The sequence below is a fragment of the Physeter macrocephalus genome, chromosome 18, assembly GCF_002837175.3.
Source record: "Physeter macrocephalus isolate SW-GA chromosome 18, ASM283717v5, whole genome shotgun sequence".
NCBI lineage: Eukaryota > Metazoa > Chordata > Mammalia > Artiodactyla > Physeteridae > Physeter > Physeter macrocephalus.
In genome coordinates, this window is record NC_041231.1 from 5,125,375 (window position 1) to 5,147,332 (window position 21,958).

The following is a 21,958-nucleotide window of genomic DNA, read 5'->3' on the forward strand; positions in this document are numbered from 1 at the left end:
CTGTGCCCCGCAACGGGAGAGGCCACAGCAGAGGGAGGCCCGCATACCACAAAAAAAAAAAAAAGAGAACGTTTTGTTTGTTTGGTTTTGGTTGTGAGATTGGCAAAGATGTTTTTTAGAAATATTGTTAAAATCCTGTGCTTGGGGAAATGGACACCGTCCAACATCGTTGTTTGGAGTGAAAATTGGTACAGGACCTCCATTGTTCTGGAGAGCCAGTAAGTAAAATGTAAACACATAAATATACACATATAAATACACTGTGTGTGTGTGTCTGTGTTCTCTGACCCAACAATTCCCTCTACAAGGATTTAAATAAGTGCACGACGAAGGATAAACCTAGTTGTTGCAGTTATCGTTATATTGGTAAAAAAAAGATCAGAAAACTCCCCAGGATTCATCAATAAGTGATCGATTACATAAATTCTGACCCTCTAGAATAACAACGTGGTGTTAAAAGTGAACATGTAAATGCACATTTACCGACATGGACACAGGCCCACAGAATGCGGACGAGAGAGGTGACGTGTGTCTCCACGAGCCCACTTATGTCCAACTGTGTGTGTGCTCAGCTCAGAGTGCGTCACCACAACTTAAGCAGGGCGAGATTTGGGCTTTTTTTTTTAACTTTTTAATACTTTTCTGCATCGTTTGATTTTTTTTTTTTTTTTTTTTTTTTGCGGTACACGGGCCTCTCACTGTCGTGGCCTCTCCCGTCGCGGAGCACAGGCTCCGGACGCGCAGGCTCAGTAACCATGGCTCACGGGCCCAGCCGCTCCGCGGCACGTGGGATCCTCCCGGACCGGGACTCTCAACCACTGCGCCACCAGGGAAGCCCTCGTTTGATTTTTTACAATATTCATGTATCATTTTTCTAATCAGAAGACAAAACTATTTTTCATTTTGAAAAACTGCAAAGATACATAATCATCTGGATATTTTCATCACTGATGACTTCAAGATGCTACAGTAAATAGCAAATCAAACAATGTGCAGACACCACATCCATACGTTATGGATCGGGATGGTTCTACAAGCGCACTGCAAGTTATTATGTACATCTGAACACACACACACATAATTAGAGAGGAGGAAGACAGGGGGCTGTGGAATGCAGAGCAAATGGGTACGTGCACAAAGTAGGAGCTAAATCTTTGTTGAATCAGGAGCAAATAAAGAAACGCTTCTCTCTGGAAAGTCTGAAATAGAAATCAGCTCGCTCACAGAGTCAAAGGAATGCATGCCTATTCTGGCGGATCTGCTACGAGACCAACCGTTTGGCTCCGGCACCCCACCTGTCCCATCGCTGCTCAGGAATGGGAAGGACGGGACCCTTGCCTTCCCGTGGTCACAAACCACAGGTGTCACAGGCACCCCCTCTCCTTTCCCCTGGCGCACGCACCCGCCCCGCCGTGCACACGCAAGCACACGCACCGAGAGACAGGCTGGTACGACAGGTTGAAAAGAGCATGATCGGCAGAGACACTCGGCTGTAACAACAGTCAACCACACAAGGACAGGACGGCGGCCTGAGCTCAACACGCTTCATCCGCTACCTCTAAAGCCAGCATCCTGAAACACGTCCACTCCCATCAGTTCAGAGCTTCCCAAGCCTTCAGAAAGGGCCCGGCCCCCGGCGCTCATGCCCTCTCCCCTCGGGTGGACTCGGCGGACGCCGGAGGCTGGCAGGCGCAGCCTGGGCAACGGGCCTCTCCTGACCACTGGCGCCGTCCCCTTGGGAAGCCCGTTCACGGCACGACTCCCCACGATCCTGTCCTCAGGACGAGTGAGACGACATCGTCCCCGCGCCTGGGCCACAGGCAGCGTCCGCTGAGCGCCAGGGCCTCTCTCCCGTCTGCCCCGCAAGCCCACAGGAGCCGCGGCCCCCGCTCCGGCTGGGCTCGCTGTGCGGGGTGTCGCGTGTGACCCACTCTGCACAGGCCAAGCGCACACACACCACACGGGAGGGGCCCAGGCCTTCCTGACGTGGAATCTACGTGGACTCCTGGGCCTAGCACCGGCAACTTCCTGCCACGTCGGCCCCAAGCGAAAGCCGGAGCCCAGCTGTCCCCACCCGACCCAGCACTGTTTGGCCCTCTCTGGAATGCATTTTACCTCCCAAACAGTTCCGTTTAATCTGTGTTAGAGATGTGCTATGCTGCACGATCACCCTTCATAATTTTTCTTAATTCCTCAAGATGCATTCTGCTACCTTTGAAGAAATAAACACAGCTTCACTGCTCATTTTTACCATATGGAAAGTGTCATAAATTTTATATCCAAGACAAATGGCAAGCTGTGCATTATAAAAATCCTATTTTTCCTGTTATAGCTTCAACCAGACTTTTGGTCTTTGCTGAAACAGGCATTTGGACTGAGCTGCACATGGTTTTGAGCTGATACACAGAAGCTACAGCAACAGACCCTGAGAGCAAAGAGCCTTCTGTCACCACGGTTCCCACCCTACACTCTCCAGCCAGGCAACCAGACGTGGCCGCACCCTGTTTCACCGCGCGGTGCTGTCCTCCTTCCGGGATTTCAGCCTGGGCCCTGAGGGCTAGTTATCATGTGGGTCAGGGTCTGGAGGACCAGACATCAGGAGACTGGGTTAGGGCGGGTGGGGCTGCCTGCCCAGGAGTGCCCATACCTGGCTCAGGAGCACCCAGTGGTCAGCATGGCACAGGCTGTGCTGGGCCTCACTGCCCGGCCCCTGGAGGGAGGGAGGCTCTGAAGAGTGAGAGGCACAGAGGAAGGGGCGTCAAGGGGAGACCGGGGCCCCCTCCGCTTCACGCCAACACTGCCGTCCTGCCCCCAGAAACCAAGATCCAGGCGGAAACGGCGCCGACGGCTGCGGCGAGCATCCTGCATCACCCGAGACACGGCAGGGGGCGTGCAGTCACCTGGGAGCCCCAGAGCCACGTTCCACGTTCCAGATACACGCTCTTCCCAAAACGACTCCCAGATCTGAGCAGTCGGGTCCTTAAAACAAGGAACCAGGTATCATAAACACATTTTTCTCATCTAGGACCGAGGTGACCACATTTTTTACTTTCAAGCCATTTTCTATTTCTAACCCATATTTAGAAATTCGTACCTGCCTCAGGTAGAAGCTTGCTTCCCTGACGAAGGAGACGACGTCAGAGGAAAGAAAGGGGCAGCACATTCCCTCAGCCCGGCTCTGACCAAAGCAGGGCTGTGACAGTGGCGCCCTAGGGGACAGTGCCAGCCCTGCCGGCGCCAAGGACCCCGAGGTGACTGCTATGAGCCAGCTCACCGGTCAGGCTGCTTGCAGGACAGGTGGGGAGGGAAATCGCGTGTCAGCTTAAGCGAAAGTCCCGGTCAGGGGGACAACTGTCCTCACGAGGCGCCTGAAAGGCTGTCCATCCAGCGCGTGAAATTCACAGAAGGGGGGGCAGCCAGAGTCAGAGCGCCACGACCCCGCCGGGAGTCCCTCCCCGTGGGAGCCGGGGGTCGGTGTGCCGGAAGCGCTGCACGGACGGTCAGTGGGGTCCAGCTGACCGGGCGGCGGCACCGAGCTAGGACGGCGCTGCGGCCAGCGAGGGGCTGCCCACGGGCCCTGTGGTTTCGGGGGCGCCTCCACACAGCGGCTCCCGGCCCCACCTCATTTGTGCGTGTGCTGGGTGGCGCAGGGGGCAGCAGCAGGAGTGACGGTCTGGGGACACTTTAAGGAGTTCCTAGGGACCACGGCCCGGGGTGTGTGCCCTCAGCTTCCCAGAGACTGGACTGTGGAGAAGCCTGGGAGCAGTGGCTCGCGATTCTCTGCGGTCTGACCACACCGGGAACGCAGGGCCTGTCCTGGACGATAAAACCAGGGTCCACTCCAGCCTGGACCCACAGCCGTGCAGAGAGGGCAAGGGAAGCCCCAGGGTGGCACGTGGCCAGCCCGTACCACACACGCCGCTTCTCCGGAGGTGGACCCTCAGGACAGACAGCGCCTGCGTGGGGTGGGTGGAGCCCCCGACCCTTCAGACCCTGCAGCCTTTCCTCCAGGGGCCTGGAGGCTCCCGGGATGCTAACACGTAACCACGAGCCTCTCACGGACGTGCTCGCAGAGGCCGCAGAGATCACCCTTCCTGGAGCCCCCGCCCTGGTCCCGCGGCACCTGGCACCCGGAGGCGGTGCGGCGTCCCGGGAGGTCAGCAGAGCCCTGCCCTTGTCGCCGCCAAGGGACGGGAGCCCGGTCCACGGGGCCCGGATCTGAGGGGCTCTGAGACCTACGCCCTAACCGCTCGACTGTCCCGAGCCCTCGGCGGGGCTGCCCCTCGGGAGGACAGGGCGTGCGGTGCTGGCACAAATGACCACGCGGGACCCTAAGCAGAGCTTTCTCTCGGGAAGCGGAACAGGGAGGCAACAGACTTGGAAGAGTAACCCCAAGGATGACACCGCTCAGCGGTAACCCCCTCACTGCCTGAACAGGGAAGATTCCGCCACCGTAACGGCATCTAATCCCCAGAAGCTGATCTAAAACGTGACGCTCCAAGAAAACCGAAAGTGGCACAAAGAGAACGGAGCCTTTCGGGACGGTGGCTTTACTCCCGAAGCGAGACATTAACAGAGCTGGGGTGCAGGGCCATCTCGTCTTCGTCCAGGGGAGGGATTAACAGACTGCCGTCTCTGAGCCCAGCTTCCTGAGTCACAGGTCTCTGAGCAGTAAGAAGGCACCGGGGGAGGCCAGCCGCCCCCGGAGGCTGCGGCCACGTGGGGTGGGGTCCGCCGGGGACCTCACACCCCGCAGGACAGGCTCTGAGCCCACCGCCTGTGGTCCTCAGAAGGCTCCCTGCCCCTCCTGGCTGGGGGCCCCCAGACGCTCTCCCCAGTCAGGAGCCTCCCTCCTTCCTGCTGGACCCTGGCCGCCCACCTGGCGCCCTAGCCTGGGGGTCTGCACGGCCCCTTCTCGTCTCTCGGTTCTGCTCCGGAGGCAGGGACAGTACCCAGAGTCTCGGCCACCCTCCCCCCGCTGTCCCACTGGACCCTCCTCGCAACGCGGCGCATAACTGACCGTTTGTGCGTCGGGGGCCAGCTCACGTGCAGGGGCCTCGTGCGCCTGCCAAGAGGGAGAGCCACCGGCTGGCGGTGCCAAAGCGGGTCCCACGTGGGCTCCCCACCTCCACCGCGGCACTGGCGCCGCCTCAGCCTCTCCCAGATGCTGCCAGTCATCTTTCTAAAGCACGAATCCTGGCTTACAAGCTTTCTCACGGCTTGCCGCTGCCTGCAGGATGCATTCCAGTTCTCTCACACGCACAGAAGGCCCTTCACACCTGCAACCAGGCCGCCCTTCCAGCCGCACCCGAGCCTCAGGCCCACCCCTTGACACCTGCTTCCACCCGTGCAGGTCCCTGCTTTCTCCGGCCCCGCGCCCGGGTCTCTGCCCAGACGGCCCTGACGGCAGAGCCGAATCAGCCGGGAAGCCCCGCGGCCTCTGCCCTGGAGGGCGTCATTCACGCGGTGGTAAAGCAATGATCACACCGGATATACCACGCGGGTGCTCCGGCCCGGGGCCCGGGACACAAAGCAGCAGACACGGCTCCTGCCCGCAGAAGCCGCAGAAGCCTGAGGGCCGGTGGAGCACGGTGCGGGGACAGAAGGGGCGCCCAGAACGGGGCTCGGCCCCAGGCCCATCCTGGCGAGCCCAGAGGGCGGTGCCGCCTGGGGAGATGTGTCCGTGAGCCCTGACACGTGACACCAGCCATGGGAGAGGGCCCAGACCACCGCCACCCGGTCCTGTCTGCAGAGAGAGGGGACGACGCAGAGCCCTACGGAGGCAGCGAGTCACGTGGCAAACACACCCAGCCGTCTCTGGGGACGTGGCCCGGGCCAGGCCACGGGGAGAGCCCCTGAAGGCGGAGCCTCCCCGCTCGAGGCCAGTCACGAGCAGATCACAAGGAGACTCCGCCCGGAGAAACCTGGTGGCCGCTGCCCGCGGGCCATGGGAGCCAGTCAGCCTGCCAGCCTGCAGCGACGTCTCTGCCGGACGTCTGTGAGCGGGCACCCCGGCCCAGGAGGAAAGAGCAGGTCTGGGCTCCGTCGGACCGGGTTCGGACCCCGTGCTACCCCTGCCGTGGGTCCTGAGCACCCGTGGGGACCACTCGGCCCTCGCAGGAGCCGGAGCAAAAGAGGCACCACCCCCGCCGCGTTCCGCAGTCCAGGAAGCGAGCCCGCAAGCTGCTGGACGCGGCTTCGGCCCCGGCCACGCGCTGCACGCCAGGGGACCCTGCGCCACACAGGCTCCGGCGCAGCCGCCGCACGTGATGTCCTCAAAGAAACGGATTACCTGCACTTTGTCTTGCGAATGAGTTATTAAATGGGTGTTGATTTGTCAACCTCTCAAAGAGCCAGGCACACCCGTTTAAACCCCGTGTTTTGGTAAACTTCTGAACAGAAAGCGCTCCCTTTAACAGGTTAGGTAAGGTAAGGAAGCCAGGGACAGCAACAGTCTCGCAATTCAGGCTACTGCAGCGTCACCCGGATTAGAGGATGCTTGAACCCGTCTTATTCGGGATTCAAGCCCACAAGCACCGTCTCCACGGCCAATCACCATTCCGTCGTTAGGGGCCTGACAGACGCAGACAGGGAGGCTCAGACACCTGAAGAGCAGCCCCTCCCTCAGGTGGGCCCGCGTCAGGCAGGAGCCCGGCCCAGGGGAGGGGGCAGCCCGGCAGCTGTGTCCTCGCGGACCAGGCCTCCCGGGTCACAGTCCCCGCAGCACGGTGACTCAGTCCCAGGAAACGGTTAATAGCCTGCATCTTTCGGCTCCCCGGCGCTGACCTCTTTGAGGGCCGCCCTCTGCGGGGCTGAGGGCTGTACGAGTTTCCTGCCAGGGGGGAGCTGAGAGCAGCTCTGGATGACTCCCACAGGAAGAGGACAGAGGTTATCATAAAAACTAGATGTGACGATCAATGCAGGATGTTCGCCGGGGTCTTAATCCCTTCCTTCAGGAAACCTGAGCAATTCCGCCTTCCGTGCTGCTGCGAGGTAGAGGGTATGTGCGCGCGTGTGTGCGTGTCTGCGTGCGTACTGGGTTATCTGCTTCTGCCCCGACGACGGAATTCTTCCGAAACCAGAGCCCCAGGCTGCGGATGTTGGCCTCACCGCCCGTGCTCCTCCTCAGGCCAAGTGCTTGCCGACCCCCGAGGATACACTGGGCCTGGCAGCCTCAGGAAAGCTCGAGAGGCCAGCGTGAAGTTGGGGGGGGGGGTCACTGTCCGTCAGCGTCTAACACAGCCAGTGTGACCCACGGTGCTGTTTTCTGCTTGGCAAACTCTAACCCCTTCCTCAAAAGCGAAGCTGGGACTCCCAGCCACAGGGCAGTAGCTGGTGGAAGAACTACGCTCTCCTCCAGGAAAGAAATTTGAAGTTTAAATTTAAACATTTAAACATCTGTTTGAAGGCTTCTAAGGACAAGACGAAGTACGACTTGATGGCCAAGGTTATGAGGAGAAGGGAACCTGGAGGTGAGTGTTCATTCCTGGAGCTGCCTCCCCCCCATCCCCCTGAGTTTTTGCCAATTCTTGGTGTTGGGCAAACAGCTTCTGCTAAAAGGCAGAGAAGCCAGCAGGGCTGGGACTCGAGGGATCGGGACTCCAGGGAGAAGGGAGGCACACTCAGGGGTTTTCCTCCTTTAAAGCATGCTTCAGATCCTTGAGCTTAAAAAGCCTCATGGCAGGAAACTCAGATCCTAAGTAAAAAGCCACTGAAGGGCAGAGTAGAATTCTCAGAAGTTTCACAGAGTTGAGGAAACAAACATAGGACTTTAGAGCTCGCCAAGAACGAGGAGCCCTGGACAGCCAGACCCTAGGGACAGGGGTTAGTCAAGAAGCCTGAGCTCCACCAAGACCGCAGGCAGGACCCAGTCAGCTCAGTCCATCAGGGTTTACGTGATCTGCCTTCACACTGGCCCATCAAGGAAGGGGGCGAGCGCCTCTGGGGAAGCCTCTGTACCTTCTCTATAGTGCCTGGCATTCAATCAAGAATTACCAGGCACACGGAGAAACAGAACCACGAGGGAAAAACAGGCAACAGAAACAGACCTGCAGATGACTTCAAAATAACTACAATTGATATGCTCAAGAATTCAGGTGGCAAAAACCAGATCCCACCAGACACTGGGGGAGAAAATGCAAACAGAATTTCTAGAATTGAAAAAATGCAATAATTGAAATTCAGAATTCAACAAATAGGTTTCAAGCAGATGACACGTTAGAGAGAGAATTTAGTGAAGTGCAAAGTCAATAGAGAAGACTCAGGTTACAGCATGGAGATGAAGAAACGGTGAGGAAAACCAGAAAAAAGAGCACAGAGACACGGGAGACACAGCCATTCCAGAGAGGAAGAAAGATAAGACAGGCAGAGTTTTATCTGAAAACAGAATGACCGAAAATCTTCTAAAACTAATGAAAGGGCACCGAGCCCCGAGGCATGAACCCCAAGCAGGAAAAAAGAAAGAAAATTTAAACCTGGGCACACCAGAGTCAAAATGCTAAAGAACCAAAGACGAAGTCTGAAAATCAGACAGAGAAAAAAGGAATTAGTACAAAGGAGGAACAATAACATCCACACCGACTTCTCCAGGGAAAAATACGTATCATGGAGTAGAAAGGGTCCCTGAAAAAGCCAACGGCAAGGACTGCGGCTATCTGCTTCCAATTGAGGGTAAAGTGAGGACGTTTCCAGACAATTCAAAACAGAGAGACCCTGTAATCAGCAAACTACACTAAAAGAAACACTAAAGAAGTAGTTCAGTGAGAAGGAAGTGATCCCAGGAAGCACCCATAAATCCACACAGGGTAACGATGCAGAGAATCTGAGCACGGCTGAGCGAGGTCACCGCAGAGCCGCTACTGCACACGCACACAGAAGGTCTGCCGGAGCCAGCCACTCGCTGGGCCGTGAAGGCTCTCAGAGTGTCCCAAGGGCTTACAGCCTGTTCTCTAATCACAGAATTAAACCAGAAATCAACGCTCTAGAAGGGAAGCAGAAAACCACCAGTGTCTGGAAAATAGGCAATGTATTTTGTAACAACCTATGAGTCAAAGAAATCAGAGTGAAAATCAGAAAATCTCTGAACAGAATTATATACCGAAACTTGTAGGGTGTAGCTAAAGCCGCAAAGCAATTGCTGCCTCAAATGCATATGTTAGGAAAGAGAGCAGGCTGGAACTGGCTACAAAGTCCTGGGCTCTGGCTTCTGCCCGGTCTCCTCACCCACTCCTCCGGCAGCCACACGTCAATGCCTTGAACATGCTAATCGCTTCCTGCCTGGGGCCTCCGCACCTGCTGACCTTCTTTTGAGAAGCCCTCTCTCCCTCCTTGCTTGCTCTGGCCCACGTCTCGGGTCCTGAGGAGTCAGTGTAAGTGTAGGACACCCCCACCCCATGCCCGCCCGGGTCTGGGGTCTGGGGTCTGGGTCGGGCCTCAGACTGGGCTGCTTCACTCACTGTCTTTCACGGCTCCTCACTGTCATCAGCCATTGTTTGGGCAAATGGTTTTTGGGCAGTTAGTTTGTAAATGTTGTTTGTCAACATTTAAAATGCTAAATGCTGTAAGCACCCGGCTGGCAGGAACGGAAGCTGTCTTCTTTGTGGTCCTGCCACCAGTGCCAAGCAAGGTGCCTGGCGGATGCAGGCGCTCTGTGCTCCGTGTCCGTGTGTGAAAAACGCACAGGCGTCTGGTTAACCACCTAAGTGACCACTCCATGGACTCAGAGTTGCTAAAAGATGCCCACTGTCTTAGAAGAAAATGCCCCGACAGCTGCATTTACTTCTGTGGTATTTACGATACAATCTACAAACATTTGCAAATGCAAGAACTCTCCTACCAAGGACTCGGTCCCCACCCCAGGTTTTAAGTAAAACAATCTCTAACTCTGCCTCCTGTTGGCTCTGTTTGGGAAATTACAACAGTTTGTTGTGTTTTTTTGTGTGTGCGGTACGCGGGCCTCTCACCGCCGCGGCCTCTCCCGTTGCGGAGCGCAGGCTCCGGACGCGCAGGCCCGGCGGCCACGGCTCCCGGGCCCAGCCGCTCCGCGGCACGCGGGGTCCTCCCGGACCGGGGCGCGAACCCGCGTCCCCTGCGTCGGCAGGCGGACTCTCAGCCGCTGCGCCACCGGGGAAGCCCCTACAACAGTTTTTTTAGTGAACTCAACTTACATACTAAATCTGTTCCACGCTCTGCCACGCTAGGTGTGAAGGGGCGACTAAAGAAACGACCGCCATCGCTAACCACTGCCACGCAGGCTCAGCAGCAGCCGCTGACGGCCCAGGTCCACTGTCCACGGGGGGCTCACCTGCAGACAGGGAACCCAGCGGGAGGCAGGGCCGAGGCCTGAGTCCAGGTCCGCTGGGCTCTCACCTCCGTCCCGCCGCCCGCCTTACGTCCACAGGGGCCTCCACGGGACGGCAAAGCCGCCAAGACCAACAGCGAGGCGCAGAGGCCCCGAAGCCGTCCGAGCTGAGCCTGGCCCCGCCGCGCGTGCGGGCGTGACTGTGGGCGGGTGAGGGAGCCATCCGACCCGTCCGGCCCCAGTTCCCGGTCTGCGGGACGGAACCACCGACAGCAGACGAAGGGCACCGACCCTGCAGCCACGCGCTCTCCAGGGAGCGTCGCCCAGGACGCCGTGAACAGACAGAGCGCCCCCTGCACCACGCGCGCCAGCCCGCTTTGCCTTCAGAGGGCACGAGAAGGAAAAAGGAGGTGACAGCCAAATCCACCCGAGTGCCCCCTCAGGAGGGGGCCGCATGGTGGGTGACAAGACGCGGCAGCGCTGACGGCAGGGCCCTGGCAGCTCTCCAGCGCCTTCCCCGGCAGGTAGGTCGAGATCCAGGGGAAGAGGGCGGGGGCTGCCCCACTCGGGAGCCTGGCGAGGGCCTGCCCACTTCTGGGGGTCACATTCCTGGGTGGCTGTCACCCAACCTCTCCCTGTCACCCACTGCCTGTGATTCCGGTGAGCCGGAAACTCATCTGGGAGGGGTGAGGACCCCACCGGGGCAGCGAGAACGCTCCGTCCTCGGGGTCCCAGGTCTCCGTCGCCCCCCGGGGAGTGGGAGGGTCCTGCTCTCCGGCTCCCGTCACTTCCCCGGGGCTGAACTGCAAGAGAAGATTCTCCTCCCCGCACCCTCCCTTCAGTCAGCCTGACCAGGACCCGCAGCACCTCCCCGGCTTCGGGGGTCCCTGCGGCGCCAGGTCTGGACGGGATGTGCCCCCTCCGGGCACCCCCACGGCTTTCAGCAGCGGCCTCTCACCCCTGGTCCCCCAAACCTCCATACGCCGTCACCTCGAGGTGGCAGATCCAAGCTGGTCCCCCCTGCACCGGGCCTGGGACGGGGAGGGGCAGGCATGGGGGCCCCAGATGACTGATGGAAGTCGACGGGCCCCCAGGGACACCTGCACACAAGGGACCGGCTCTCCCTTCCCCACGGGGCCCCTGCAGACCTTCCCGGACCTGCACCCGAAGCAACGGCCGCGTCTGCCGCGGACAGGCTGCCGCACCCCCGCTCCTGACGCTCGGCTCCCAGGCCCCCAGGCCCCCAGTGCAGGAGCAGGACAGGCAGACAGAACACCGGTGCTCAGCCCTGTGCCGCCCGACCCTGTCCTTCCGGAGGCAAGACAGCCCCCCGACCGAGGGTCACGCAGAGGCTCGAGGCTCAGGGCCAGGCCACTCCGGAACCCGCCCAGGGGCGGGGGGGCCAGCAGCACCCCTTCTTGGCTCCCTCAGGGGCCTGAGCGCAGTGCCCGGCCCAGCTCACAGGACACGCAGGACCTGGTCCTGGAGCGGCCGGCTCTGGCCCGACCCCAGGCGCGGGAATCTGAGCCCCTCGAGAAGCTTGAAATCAGGCCTCGGGGCGGGGAGATTTCACAAACGCAGGTGGAGTTCAGGAGGAGGAAGCTCTTACTTGATCGCACCCTCCATCTTCGAGGCTGCCTTGTGGAACTGCTGTGAAGACAGTCTGTACGTCTCGACATTCTGCAAAGAGAAAACGGACCCGACCGGTTACCAGATGGAAGCTTCTCTCCGGCCGCAACCCCACCCGCAGCTGTGCTGAGTCCAGCTGTGCTGTGCTGAGTCAGCTGTGCTGACTTCCTGACCAGGATAGCAGGGAGGGCCCAGCCCCTCATGGAACAGCCGCGGCCGCCAGGACACATGGAGCCCCTGGCTCAGGGGTCACACCCCCGCCATAAGCGAGGCCCGGCCCGGCCTGCCGCACCGTGTAAATAAAGTTTTATGGGCACACGGCCATGCCCAATTTGTGACCGCACGGCTGTGGCTGCTCCGGGGCTACGACAGGGTCCACAGAGACAGCGAGGCCCACACAGCCTAAGACAGTCACTATCTTAAAGAAAAAGTTTGCCGTGCCTTTGTCTGGTCCAACCCCATCTTATACGTGGACTCTGCTGCCCAGAGATGTGAGGCAACTTGCCCGAAGCCACACAGCAGGCAGCGGTGCCGGGACCACAGCCCAGGACCCCCGCACTCACCAGCACTGCCAGGCAGTCCCAGAGGCACACGCTGCCCTCCTTCCGAGGTCACCCCGTGTGTGCAGAGGGCCGGCAGGGTGGCAATGGCAGCAGGAAAGAGCTGGGCTGGAGCCCGGGGCCGCCGCAGCGTCCTTCCGGTCAGTCACTCCACTTCTTTGTGCCCCAAGGCGAGCGGCGTCAGGCCACCCGGGCCCAGCACCCCACACGCCACGTCTCCGGAGGAGACCAACGTAAACACAGCTGCCCCCCAACACCAGCTCCTGGCCGAGCCGCGTGAGGCTCACGGGTGGACCCGACATCTCCAAGGACGCAGGCTCGAGAACGAAACCACCCAGAGGAAGCCCAACACGGGGCTGGCGTCGGACGCCCCAGCAAGACACCCTGTGGAGCTGCTGGGCCCGCGCAAGGCTGGGGCAGCCCCTTCCCACCACAGCTGGGCAAACGCAGGCTTCTGGCTTCAGGGCTCCCGCGGCTGCCGCTCAGTCAGGCCCTGCAAGCAGCCAGCGAGGCAGGTGAAGGGACCCGCGGAAACGGAAACCCCACGGCCCGTCGGCCTCCAAGCCCGGCTCTCCCAACTCCACCTCCACTGAGTACACAGCGAGCCTGGCCCAAAAGGAACGAACCACTCGGACCAGAAGAGGTGACAGGTGCCCAGATCAGAGCCGTGCGGGGCAAGCGCCGTAACCCACGGGCACCCGCATCCACCTGCAGGGAAGGTAACCAGGGCGGGCGCGGAGAGCACGTCCCCGAAGCACCTGCAGGGCATCGAAGGTGGAGTCTGTACCCGGGGTGGGGGGCGGAACTAGGCCGGCAGCCCTATCCTGGTACCACGGCCTCTGGGAAGGGCCGGCTGGGAGGGACGCGGAAGGGTGTTCCGAGGCGCAGCTGAGCCCACGAAGGGCAGGGGTTCTGCTCTGGGCTGTGCTGGGGCGAGCCCGCTGCCGGGCCGCCACCCCCAGCTGCAGACGGAGGCCGCCCCGCCGCTCCCTGGCATGTTCCCCACCTCTGAACCGGGGACACAGCCGAGGCCCCTCTGATGGTCAATGAGAGCTGCGCACGCCCAGCGCACAACAGGCATGAGATAAACGGGGGCTCTCCCCACCCAGCCCGGCCGCCCCCCTCCACAGGGACGCGCTGATGCCCAGCCGCCCAGCCCTGACGCTCCAGCCAAGAGACTGCAACGCCACCTCAACCGGTGGACGGTCAACCGACGCTGACCCTGGGGAGGGAGTAAGGACACAGGTGAATCAGGTCAGGCCCTCTCCGCTGAGCAGAGGCTCTCCTGGGACGTCTATGTTTTACCTCTCTCTGCGCACACGGCGCCTGCTCTTTGGGCCACTTCCTCCCTCGAGCCCTGTCTCCTGGCCGTCAGGCGGGCAGCCCTCCCCACGGGGCGCCGAGAGGGGCGGGCTCACGGGACGGCCGTACCAGCCACACGCCACCACCGCCTCATCTGAAGCCACGAGCCCCAGCCGCACCGTCCGTCCCCTCCCACAGCCGGCCTCGCGGCTCAGGCCTGCCCTCCTGGGAGAGCAGCCGGGCACCGTCCCCTCCCGGGGAGCACCCGCAGCCCAGGGGGCCCACGGACGCCGGGACCCTGCACCTCCAGCGCCGCCCGGCTGGGGAGACCCGCGTCGGCGGCTGCGCTGACTGCGGCCTCAGCTTGGACCCGCGGCCGGTGAGGCTGTAGTCGCAGGAAGCGCCCGCGGGCCAAGAAGCGGTGATAAGCCCAGCGCAACTTCCTCTACGGCCTCAGGGTGACGCAGAGGACCGCCCCCTGCTGCGTCCTCTGCCCGTCTCGCCTGCTGGAGCAGGACAGGCACCGCCAGCGACCCCCTGCCCCCCAGAGCCCCCCGCACGCGCCCTGAGGGAGCAGCTCCGTGTCCACCCAGCTTCCTGGGGCCGCTGGAAGCCGTGCGCTCTGACGCCTCAGCCAGCGAGGGCAGGGCCCTCGCAGACTCCACCAAGGGGCTTCTGGAAGGACCGGGGGCCCCCCACTAAGACCCTGCTGAGCGCTGAAGGTCCCACGGCAGCCCGGCCGCAGCCAACGGGGCCGAGCAAGGCTCCGCTCTTCAGAGTGTGCCGAGTGGTGGGCGGCCGCGTGGACGACACAGAGACCCCCGCAGCCCCGCTGCCCCCTGCTCCCCCCGACCGGTGGTCTCTCCTCCCCTAGATTCAGACCCCACGACTTCAGGGCCCCTCCTCCCCCTCCAGCTGCTGCGAGCGAGTCTGAAACCAGAAGACCCGGTCTCGATTAATTAAGCCTGCCATTAAAAATTAAATAACGTGAGCGAGAAGGTGTGAGCCTTATCTCAACAGGCTTCAAGAGTCACAGTGTTTCTTCAATTACTTCCCAAGCAGTTTTCATATTTCATACCGTCTGATTTCTCCAAGGGCCTGGATTCTGGAGATCAAAAGAGGGGGCAGGGGGAGGGGGGAGGCTGGGGACCGAGGGGGGCTGTCCGTCCCCACTGCAGCCAGGACGGGGGGCCCCTACGGCACAGCTCGGTCTGCCGGCCTGGAGGGAAGCCCCGGGAACGGTGAGAGGCCGCCGGGCCGCGAGGGTGGGGGCAGGCCGCGGGGGGCGTCTGGCTCCCTGGCTTCTGTGTGAAGTGAGGACGGTCCCAGAGCGCCCTCCATACAGTGTCATGGGAATTGCCTCAAATGCCGCTGAGATGGCACATATAAAACGCTTAGAGCTGGTGGGGCCTGGCACAGAGGAAACAAAAAATGTCTTACAAACTTAACACCCCAATGCACGTCAGCCAAGGGAAAGAGAGGGGCAGCTCCTGGAGGAGGCGAGCTCCACCAAGGGAGGGGTTTTCAGCCCCTTTGCCTGACCTATCCCCAGAGCTGCCGGCGCTGCCGGCACAGAGGGGCCCCCCCAGGAGTGGCTGAAAAAGGGGGGCAGGGGCAGATCCGCTAGGGCAGATCGAAAGCGTGATCAGGATGCAGCGTCTGTCTGGTCAACGGAAGTCTCTGAGCTGCCGCTCCGGGGACGCAGCCCCACCGGGAGCTCGCAGACCGGGCGGGGACAAAGAGCAGGCCGAGGGCCAGGCCCAGAGAGGCCGCAGGGGCCACGTGAGGATCACGGGCTTGGACCCCTCCCCCACGTGAGAGCATTTCAGCAAACACTTCGGGAGAGTGTAAGAGAGACAGTCACTGGGTCTGCTCTGCGGCCGTGAGTACTGAACCATCAACCGGGGACACAGGGCCCACGGGGTTCAAGTGGACCCCCATGCCAGGCGCTGTGGCTGGGACCAGCCAACAGACTGGCCCTTCACACCCAGAGCTATGCTTCCGGCAGGAATGTCCGTCCCTCTGCCAGGTGCAGACAGATGGTCAGAGGCAGACGGTCCCGCCCAGGGGCCAGAACCTCGAGGGGAAGAGGCAGGCCCCAGAGCCGACCCATCAGCTTCCCACACGTGCATGCCTCCAGCAAGGGATCCAACATGCCAAGGGCCATGCAGACTGGACTCAAGAGCAGACACGCGGTTATGCCTAGAGGAACCCAAAGGCCCAGAGCTGGGAGAGTTGCAGCAAAATCAGCGCAGCTGTCGGGGCGGGGGCCGGGGCTCAAGGAAGCCCCAGAGTCTGCGGGGAGCAGATGAGGATGGGGGACCCCAGACCCCGTGGTGCTTCAACATGTCCAGCCAGTCATCAGGGATACGGAAAACCCGCCAGCCCAATTGCCAAGGGCTCTCCGAGCCCACAGGAACGCAAGGGCGTCTGCAGAATCTCTGACTCGGAAATAACAAGAAACAGAAAGAAGAAAAGAGTAAAGTGTTTTGTAAAAAGTCCAAATAGTCGACATAAAACTTTTTAAACTGTCGGGCGTGCAGTCAGTGAAACAGCAGGTGAAGGGACAGAGGTTCCGTTTCGTTGGGGGACTGAACAGCTGGCTATTTGTGAAGCCGGTCCGGCACCTCTGCCCCTCCCCCCGCCCCCCCCCCCCCCCCCCGCGCCGGCCCCGTCCCCAGTCTGTGAAGCCGGTCCGGCACCTCTGCCCCTCCCCCCGCCCCCCCCCTCCCCCCGCCCCGCGCCGGCCCCGTCCCCAGTCGCCAGACCCCGCCTCGACCCGCTCCTCCCTCCTCTCTGCTCCTTCCCCCGACCCTCTTGCGCTGCCCTTTCAGGCACTATTACTGCTAAAAACGACCAAGTGAAGCTGGCCGGTTATGCCCTCCTCTGCTGGCAGTGGAGAAGACACCCCTTTCCAGACTTGCGCCGGCACTCACCCAGGATGGGTAAGGGCCGATCTTGCCCCCAGCGCCTGCCCTCATGGATGTCCACCTGAGACCCTTTCAGCCCCGGGTCCCTTCCCTCCACAGCCTCCTCATCCCCAGGCAAGCCATCCAGACTCGTCCACGGCCACCTTCCTCAGGGCCACACCCAGGGCTCCCACCCTCCAGGAGAGCCTTGCCTAGGATCCCAACTGCAAGCTGACAGTCCTACCCAGGATCCTCAAGCATTCCCAGGACAGTCCCGCCTGAGACCCCGCTCTGATCCCGAGGAGGGTCCCACCCGTGATGGCCCCTCCACCCCACGCCCCCGCAAGGCCCCACGTGGCCCACCTGCCCTCTAACCCCACTGGCCACGCCTTTACCCTCCACTCCCCCCACACCCTCCTGTCCTCACTTCCGCTCCCTCCCTGGGCCCTGCTTCCGGCCCCTCCCATCACGCCCTGCGACCCTCAGCTCTCACCCAGGTACCTATGCACCCGGTCACACTCCAGGCCTGGCTGATCCAACCCAGCTGCCGTGTCTGCCCCTAGGCCCAGGGGACCCCACAACGAACTTAGACTCCAACCTCAGGTGAAGCTTCCCCACAGCCTGTAATTCTTGAAATTCCAGGACAGCTGCCCCCACCAGGCCTGTTTCCCAGCCTGAGTTCCTGCCGTGGGCAGATGGCCGCTTCTCGACCTCAGAGACGTCGGAGGCTGCAGCCAGGCACGAACAGGAGTGTCTCCCCAGGGCCAGGGTGCCTCTGCCTTCGCCCACCCCCGCCGGGCCCAGGGTCCCTCGGGCAGCAATGGGCCATCTTTGGGGCTCCGAGGAGGCAGTAACCAGCAGGCCAGGGCTCCTCTGTTTCTTCCCCTCATTTATAAGTGCCTACTGCTTACAGCAGTAAACGAGAGAGGTGCAGCCCTGGCCTTCACAGAGCTAGCAGCCAGGTTCCGGAAAAACAACAATTCTACCCAGGAACCAGTGCCAAAAAGACACGGCGGGGTAGGGGTAAGACACAGCCAGGAAGGCCGCTCTGCGGGACAGCGTGGGTGGAGACCTGAAGGACATGAAGAGGGAAACGAGATTCGGGGGAGGCTTAGGCTGGGACCACCGCAGCGCACTCTTGGAAAAAGCAGGAGGAGTGTGGAAAAGCTGGAAGTCGGTCAGCTGATGGCTGGACCGGGGCCTGGCCACCTCACACAGGGCCTGCTTCAGGGCTGGCAGGAAGCCGGGCGCTGGTCAGGGGACAATGCGATCTGATTTCCATTCTGGAGGGACCACTGACTGCGCCCTCAGAGTCGGGGCCGTCAGGACCGGGGTCAGCTCCTGGTGGCGGGGAGCTGGGGGAGGCAGGTGGCTGCGGAGAGTGCAGAGGAAGGGGCCGGAACCCGGCCACCGGGAGGGCAGCATTGCCCTCACAAGGCAGCCAGCCAGGCCTTGTGCGCTGGTTAGCTGGTTTTTACACTTCCAGAAACATGTCTGTCTACGTGAATATCCAAAGAGTGTGAAAACAAAATGCAGAGCACAATAGAAAATAAAAAGGATTTCCAAAATGAAGAGGCATGAATTTTAACTGCACTTTTGTGACTTACTGGTGACCCGACCCCGAGCAAAGGGTCCCAGAGTCAAGGTCTCAGGACCGCTCCCCGCGGGCAGTGACTCAGGCCACAGAGGTGTTGACCAGGCGCCCTGGGAGCACTGAGACTCGGCCCTGGGACCAGAGGGCGCTCCCGCCGGAAGCTAGAGGCCGGACGCCCTGCTTCCCGCAACCTCGTCCCCCACCCCCGCCCCCGGAAAGCTGAAGCCTCCCGCCCCCTGGCCAGTCGTGGCCCAGCCCATCGGGGCCGCTCGGGGACCCGCAGCAGCGGCGCCGCCGGCTCGTCCGGCACGGGCGGGCCGCTCCAGGCCTCACCGGCGCCACCGAGCACGGGCTCCCGGGGGACCTGAGCGCCTGGGACACCTGGGGGGCGCGGGTGCACAGAAGCAGGGCCCCCACGGGCACCACAGCCGCTTCCTAAAATCCCGGCGTCCTTGCGGCGCCCCCGCCCTCCGTGGCTCTCGCCGGCCTCACCCGTCCCCGAGGCCTCGCACCCGCGGGCAGCTCGCGCGGCCCTCAACCCTGGGGCCACGGGGCCGCCTGAGCCCAGCCCGTAGGCTGCTGGGTGGTCTGGGGTGGGGCCCCAGCGTGGGTGTTGAAGAAGATCCGGGGGTTCTCTGGGCACCCAAGGTGGGAAACGCTGGCCCAGGCCCCGGAAACCCGGAGGTTAAGCCTGCTTTGTCACTGACTAGTCTATGCCTCCGCCTGGGGCTTCTGCTCCACAAAGAACTCCATCCTCTGAGAAATGTGACTTTTATTTCAAAGTTAGAAACTACAGCGGGACACCAAAATGTGGTCCTTTGTATTAAGTTTCCTAGCTGCTTGATATTTTGTGGTTTGAGAAGTTTTAAAAGAAAATCAAAGGAGGAAAGAGGGGTGATAAAAAGGAAGAGGAAAAGGGGAAGTCTGGCGACCTCCGCGGCCCCGTCTCACAGGCCCCCTTGGCTTCCAAAGTAATTGGAAACACGTTCAACCCCGTTGTCAGCTCTGCGGAAACACCAGGCCTCCTCCTGCTTCTCCTAAACACAGGTGAGTTTTCTTCATGGTTGTCACCTCCTCTGATTCCAACTTCTATTTTAGAACAGTTTCAAAATGTTGGTAGACAGCAGGCTTTGCGAGGATAATATAGCTCAGTGTATATGAGGTATAAATTACCTAAGTTAAAAATAATTCTCTCCTTTATTGCAAAAATGACTAATTAACTCAATTCAAGTACCGTAAAGGTTCTTGGTAAGTGCTTACTAACGGTTCTAAGAGGCTCTGGGAAAAGACTTCTTTTCTTTTTGACTTCACCTACAGGAGAGGGAATTCGCCTGTGATGAGCACCTACTGCATGCCAGTCCCCAGGTGCTGTTACACAGTTCCCGCTGTTTGTTGTGCAGACAGAGTCTGAGGCTGGGAGCTGGACCCACCAGGCGTGTCTGCCCAGAGCCTCCTCCTCAGAAGGACTAGTCCAGGCGCTTGACACAGAGAGACGAACAGAGGCAAATGAGGGTATCGGTCCTTCTACAGAACGAATACCTTGATGAGCTGAGACATGAACGAACACACACCTGAACCACCGGTACGTGTTTGCTCTCCGGGCTGTGCAAATGCAAACAGGAAATGTCACAGCACCGAAGAAATCTGCACAGGTTCTCACGGAAGCCTAAAGTTTGGGGGCTGCAAAAGGGTATTTTTTAAAAGGTCCTATTCTCATACCCGCAAATAGAGCCCAACAGTTTATGGGCTGTAGAGACAGCTCACAAGCACGAGCTCCTAAATGAAACGGGCGTGGAGTCGGGTGGTGCTGGGCTGTGCTCAGAGGAGTGGGAGAAGACCAAGAATAAACGAATAAATACACCAGAAATAAGGTGCATTTAAAGAGATCGTCCTCTGGCCTGAGCAGCACGCGGCAGCCGCCCTCGGGGGTCAGGGGGCCGTTGCACGGGGAGGGACAGAGGCCAGCACGGTTACTGGGGACGTGGGCTGCCGCGTGGGGGGCAGTGACACCCCCTCACAGCCACCGGGGGAGACGATTCCTGACGTGTCACCCTCGGGGGCAGCAGTGAGTGCGGAAGGCACGGGAGCTGTCGTGACCACTCTTATTAGCAACAAGTGACCTGCTGAGGAAATTAACCTACGGGCTTCTGGAACCACGGATCGGGAGCAAGGGGCGGGGCGGTCTCTGCTCACGGCGGCGGGACCCCAAGGCGGCGGCGGCTGATGGGGGGCTCCAGGACCTGGACCCCCAGGCGCTCTGTTCTCCCAGGGAGCTGAGTCCACCGGCCACAGCCCTGGGGGCCGGCAGCTCCCGGCACGAGCTCCAGGCGCAGAGGGTAGAACGGCCCCAGGCCGGCAGCCGGCAGGCGGCAGGGGCGGCTCTCGTCCCCCCACCAGCCCCCCCAAGCCTCGGGCTGGGGTGGCCAAGCCCGGTCACGTCCCTTCCCGCCACCCGCAGGCACCGTGGGGGGAGCAGGGGGGCACGGAGCCCAGGGCAGGCCCCGCTGCCCTCCTTCTTCGGCTCAGCACTGGCGCCCGGGCCATGCCCAGGGCCCTTCGGTCCAGCCGGATGCCCTCCGCTTCCCCCAGGGCCGCCCTTCTGGAAGACGCCACGCGGCCACTCCTCCCCGCCCGCTGATCCCGCTCAGGCCGCTCTGCTGAAAGGGTAAAGTTTTGCACCTGAAGGAACCTCGACCCTCCCGCAAAGAGCAGCCCTGCAGCTGCCTTTTCTTCCCCTTCTTCCTTTAACATCCTTTTGTTTCCTTCCATCCTCCTGGAAACCTGACTTCTGCTGCTCAGGGGGAGAGTGTGGCGCAGGCTTACTCCAGCCCTGCGTTCATCTCTCGCACCCTGGAGAAGAGCGTGACGGCCAGCAGGTCCGCATTGCCTGGGCTCACCGCTCGCCGGGGCTCTGCCCATCCACCCACTCACACGCTCTTTCTGGCTGAAGCCACTTGAGTTATCGATATTTCAGTCATCATGACCCTTGACCCCAAACAGTTCAGCTGCATCTCCCAAGGGCAAATTAATTCTGATATTCTGAGTAAACACTAAACAACTACCACAGTCAGGACCCTTCACATCAGTAGGACAATTTTCTAATATATAATCTGTATCTGACTGTTTCCAACTGCCCCAGGAAGCCCCCCCAATCCGGGACGCAGTCGAGGGTCACGGGTCGTGCCTGGCTGACATCGCCCTGCCTGCCCTTCAGTCTAACCTGCTCCCACCCTCTCCTGGCCTTTCAGGACGCTGATATGTTTCAAGAAGCCAGGACAGTTGTTTCAGAGAATGTCCCTCAGTTCGAACACTTGTTTTGTCAAGATTAGATTCAGGTTAAAATTCCCGGCGGAGAAACGGCAGAGGTGAGGCAGCCGTCCCTCAGTGTGTCCCACTGTTGAGATGAGGAGTTAGGGGGTGGCCGCTAGGCTGCTCTACTTTCCCGGGGGGCTGCAGCCACGTCCCCCATGGACACGTCAGTGTATGAGGTCACGGGACACTCCTCCCCGGACCCTGGTGGAATTTTGTGGCCGCTTCAAAGTGACATCACGTGGCTTTGGAGGTGGGATGGTGAACACCTGGCACGCTGGTGCCTCGCTCTCTGGGAGGAAGCCTGGAACAGCCCACCCGGAAGGGACACGTAAATGATTCGGCCAACAGTCCA

At 60.8% G+C, this 21,958-nt stretch overlaps 1 protein-coding gene across 2 annotated transcripts in view; it reads right to left on the bottom strand.

The window, feature by feature from the left end:
• Positions 1-21,958, bottom strand: part of CHCHD6 (coiled-coil-helix-coiled-coil-helix domain containing 6) — a 134,227-nt gene that overhangs the window by 13,910 nt on the left and 98,359 nt on the right. For both annotated transcript variants that reach the window (XM_024117303.3, XM_028479316.2), the window contains exon 6: positions 11,910-11,980. In XM_024117303.3, coding sequence (XP_023973071.1) covers positions 11,910-11,980 — 71 coding nt within the window. The remainder of the gene's footprint in view (positions 1-11,909; positions 11,981-21,958) is intronic.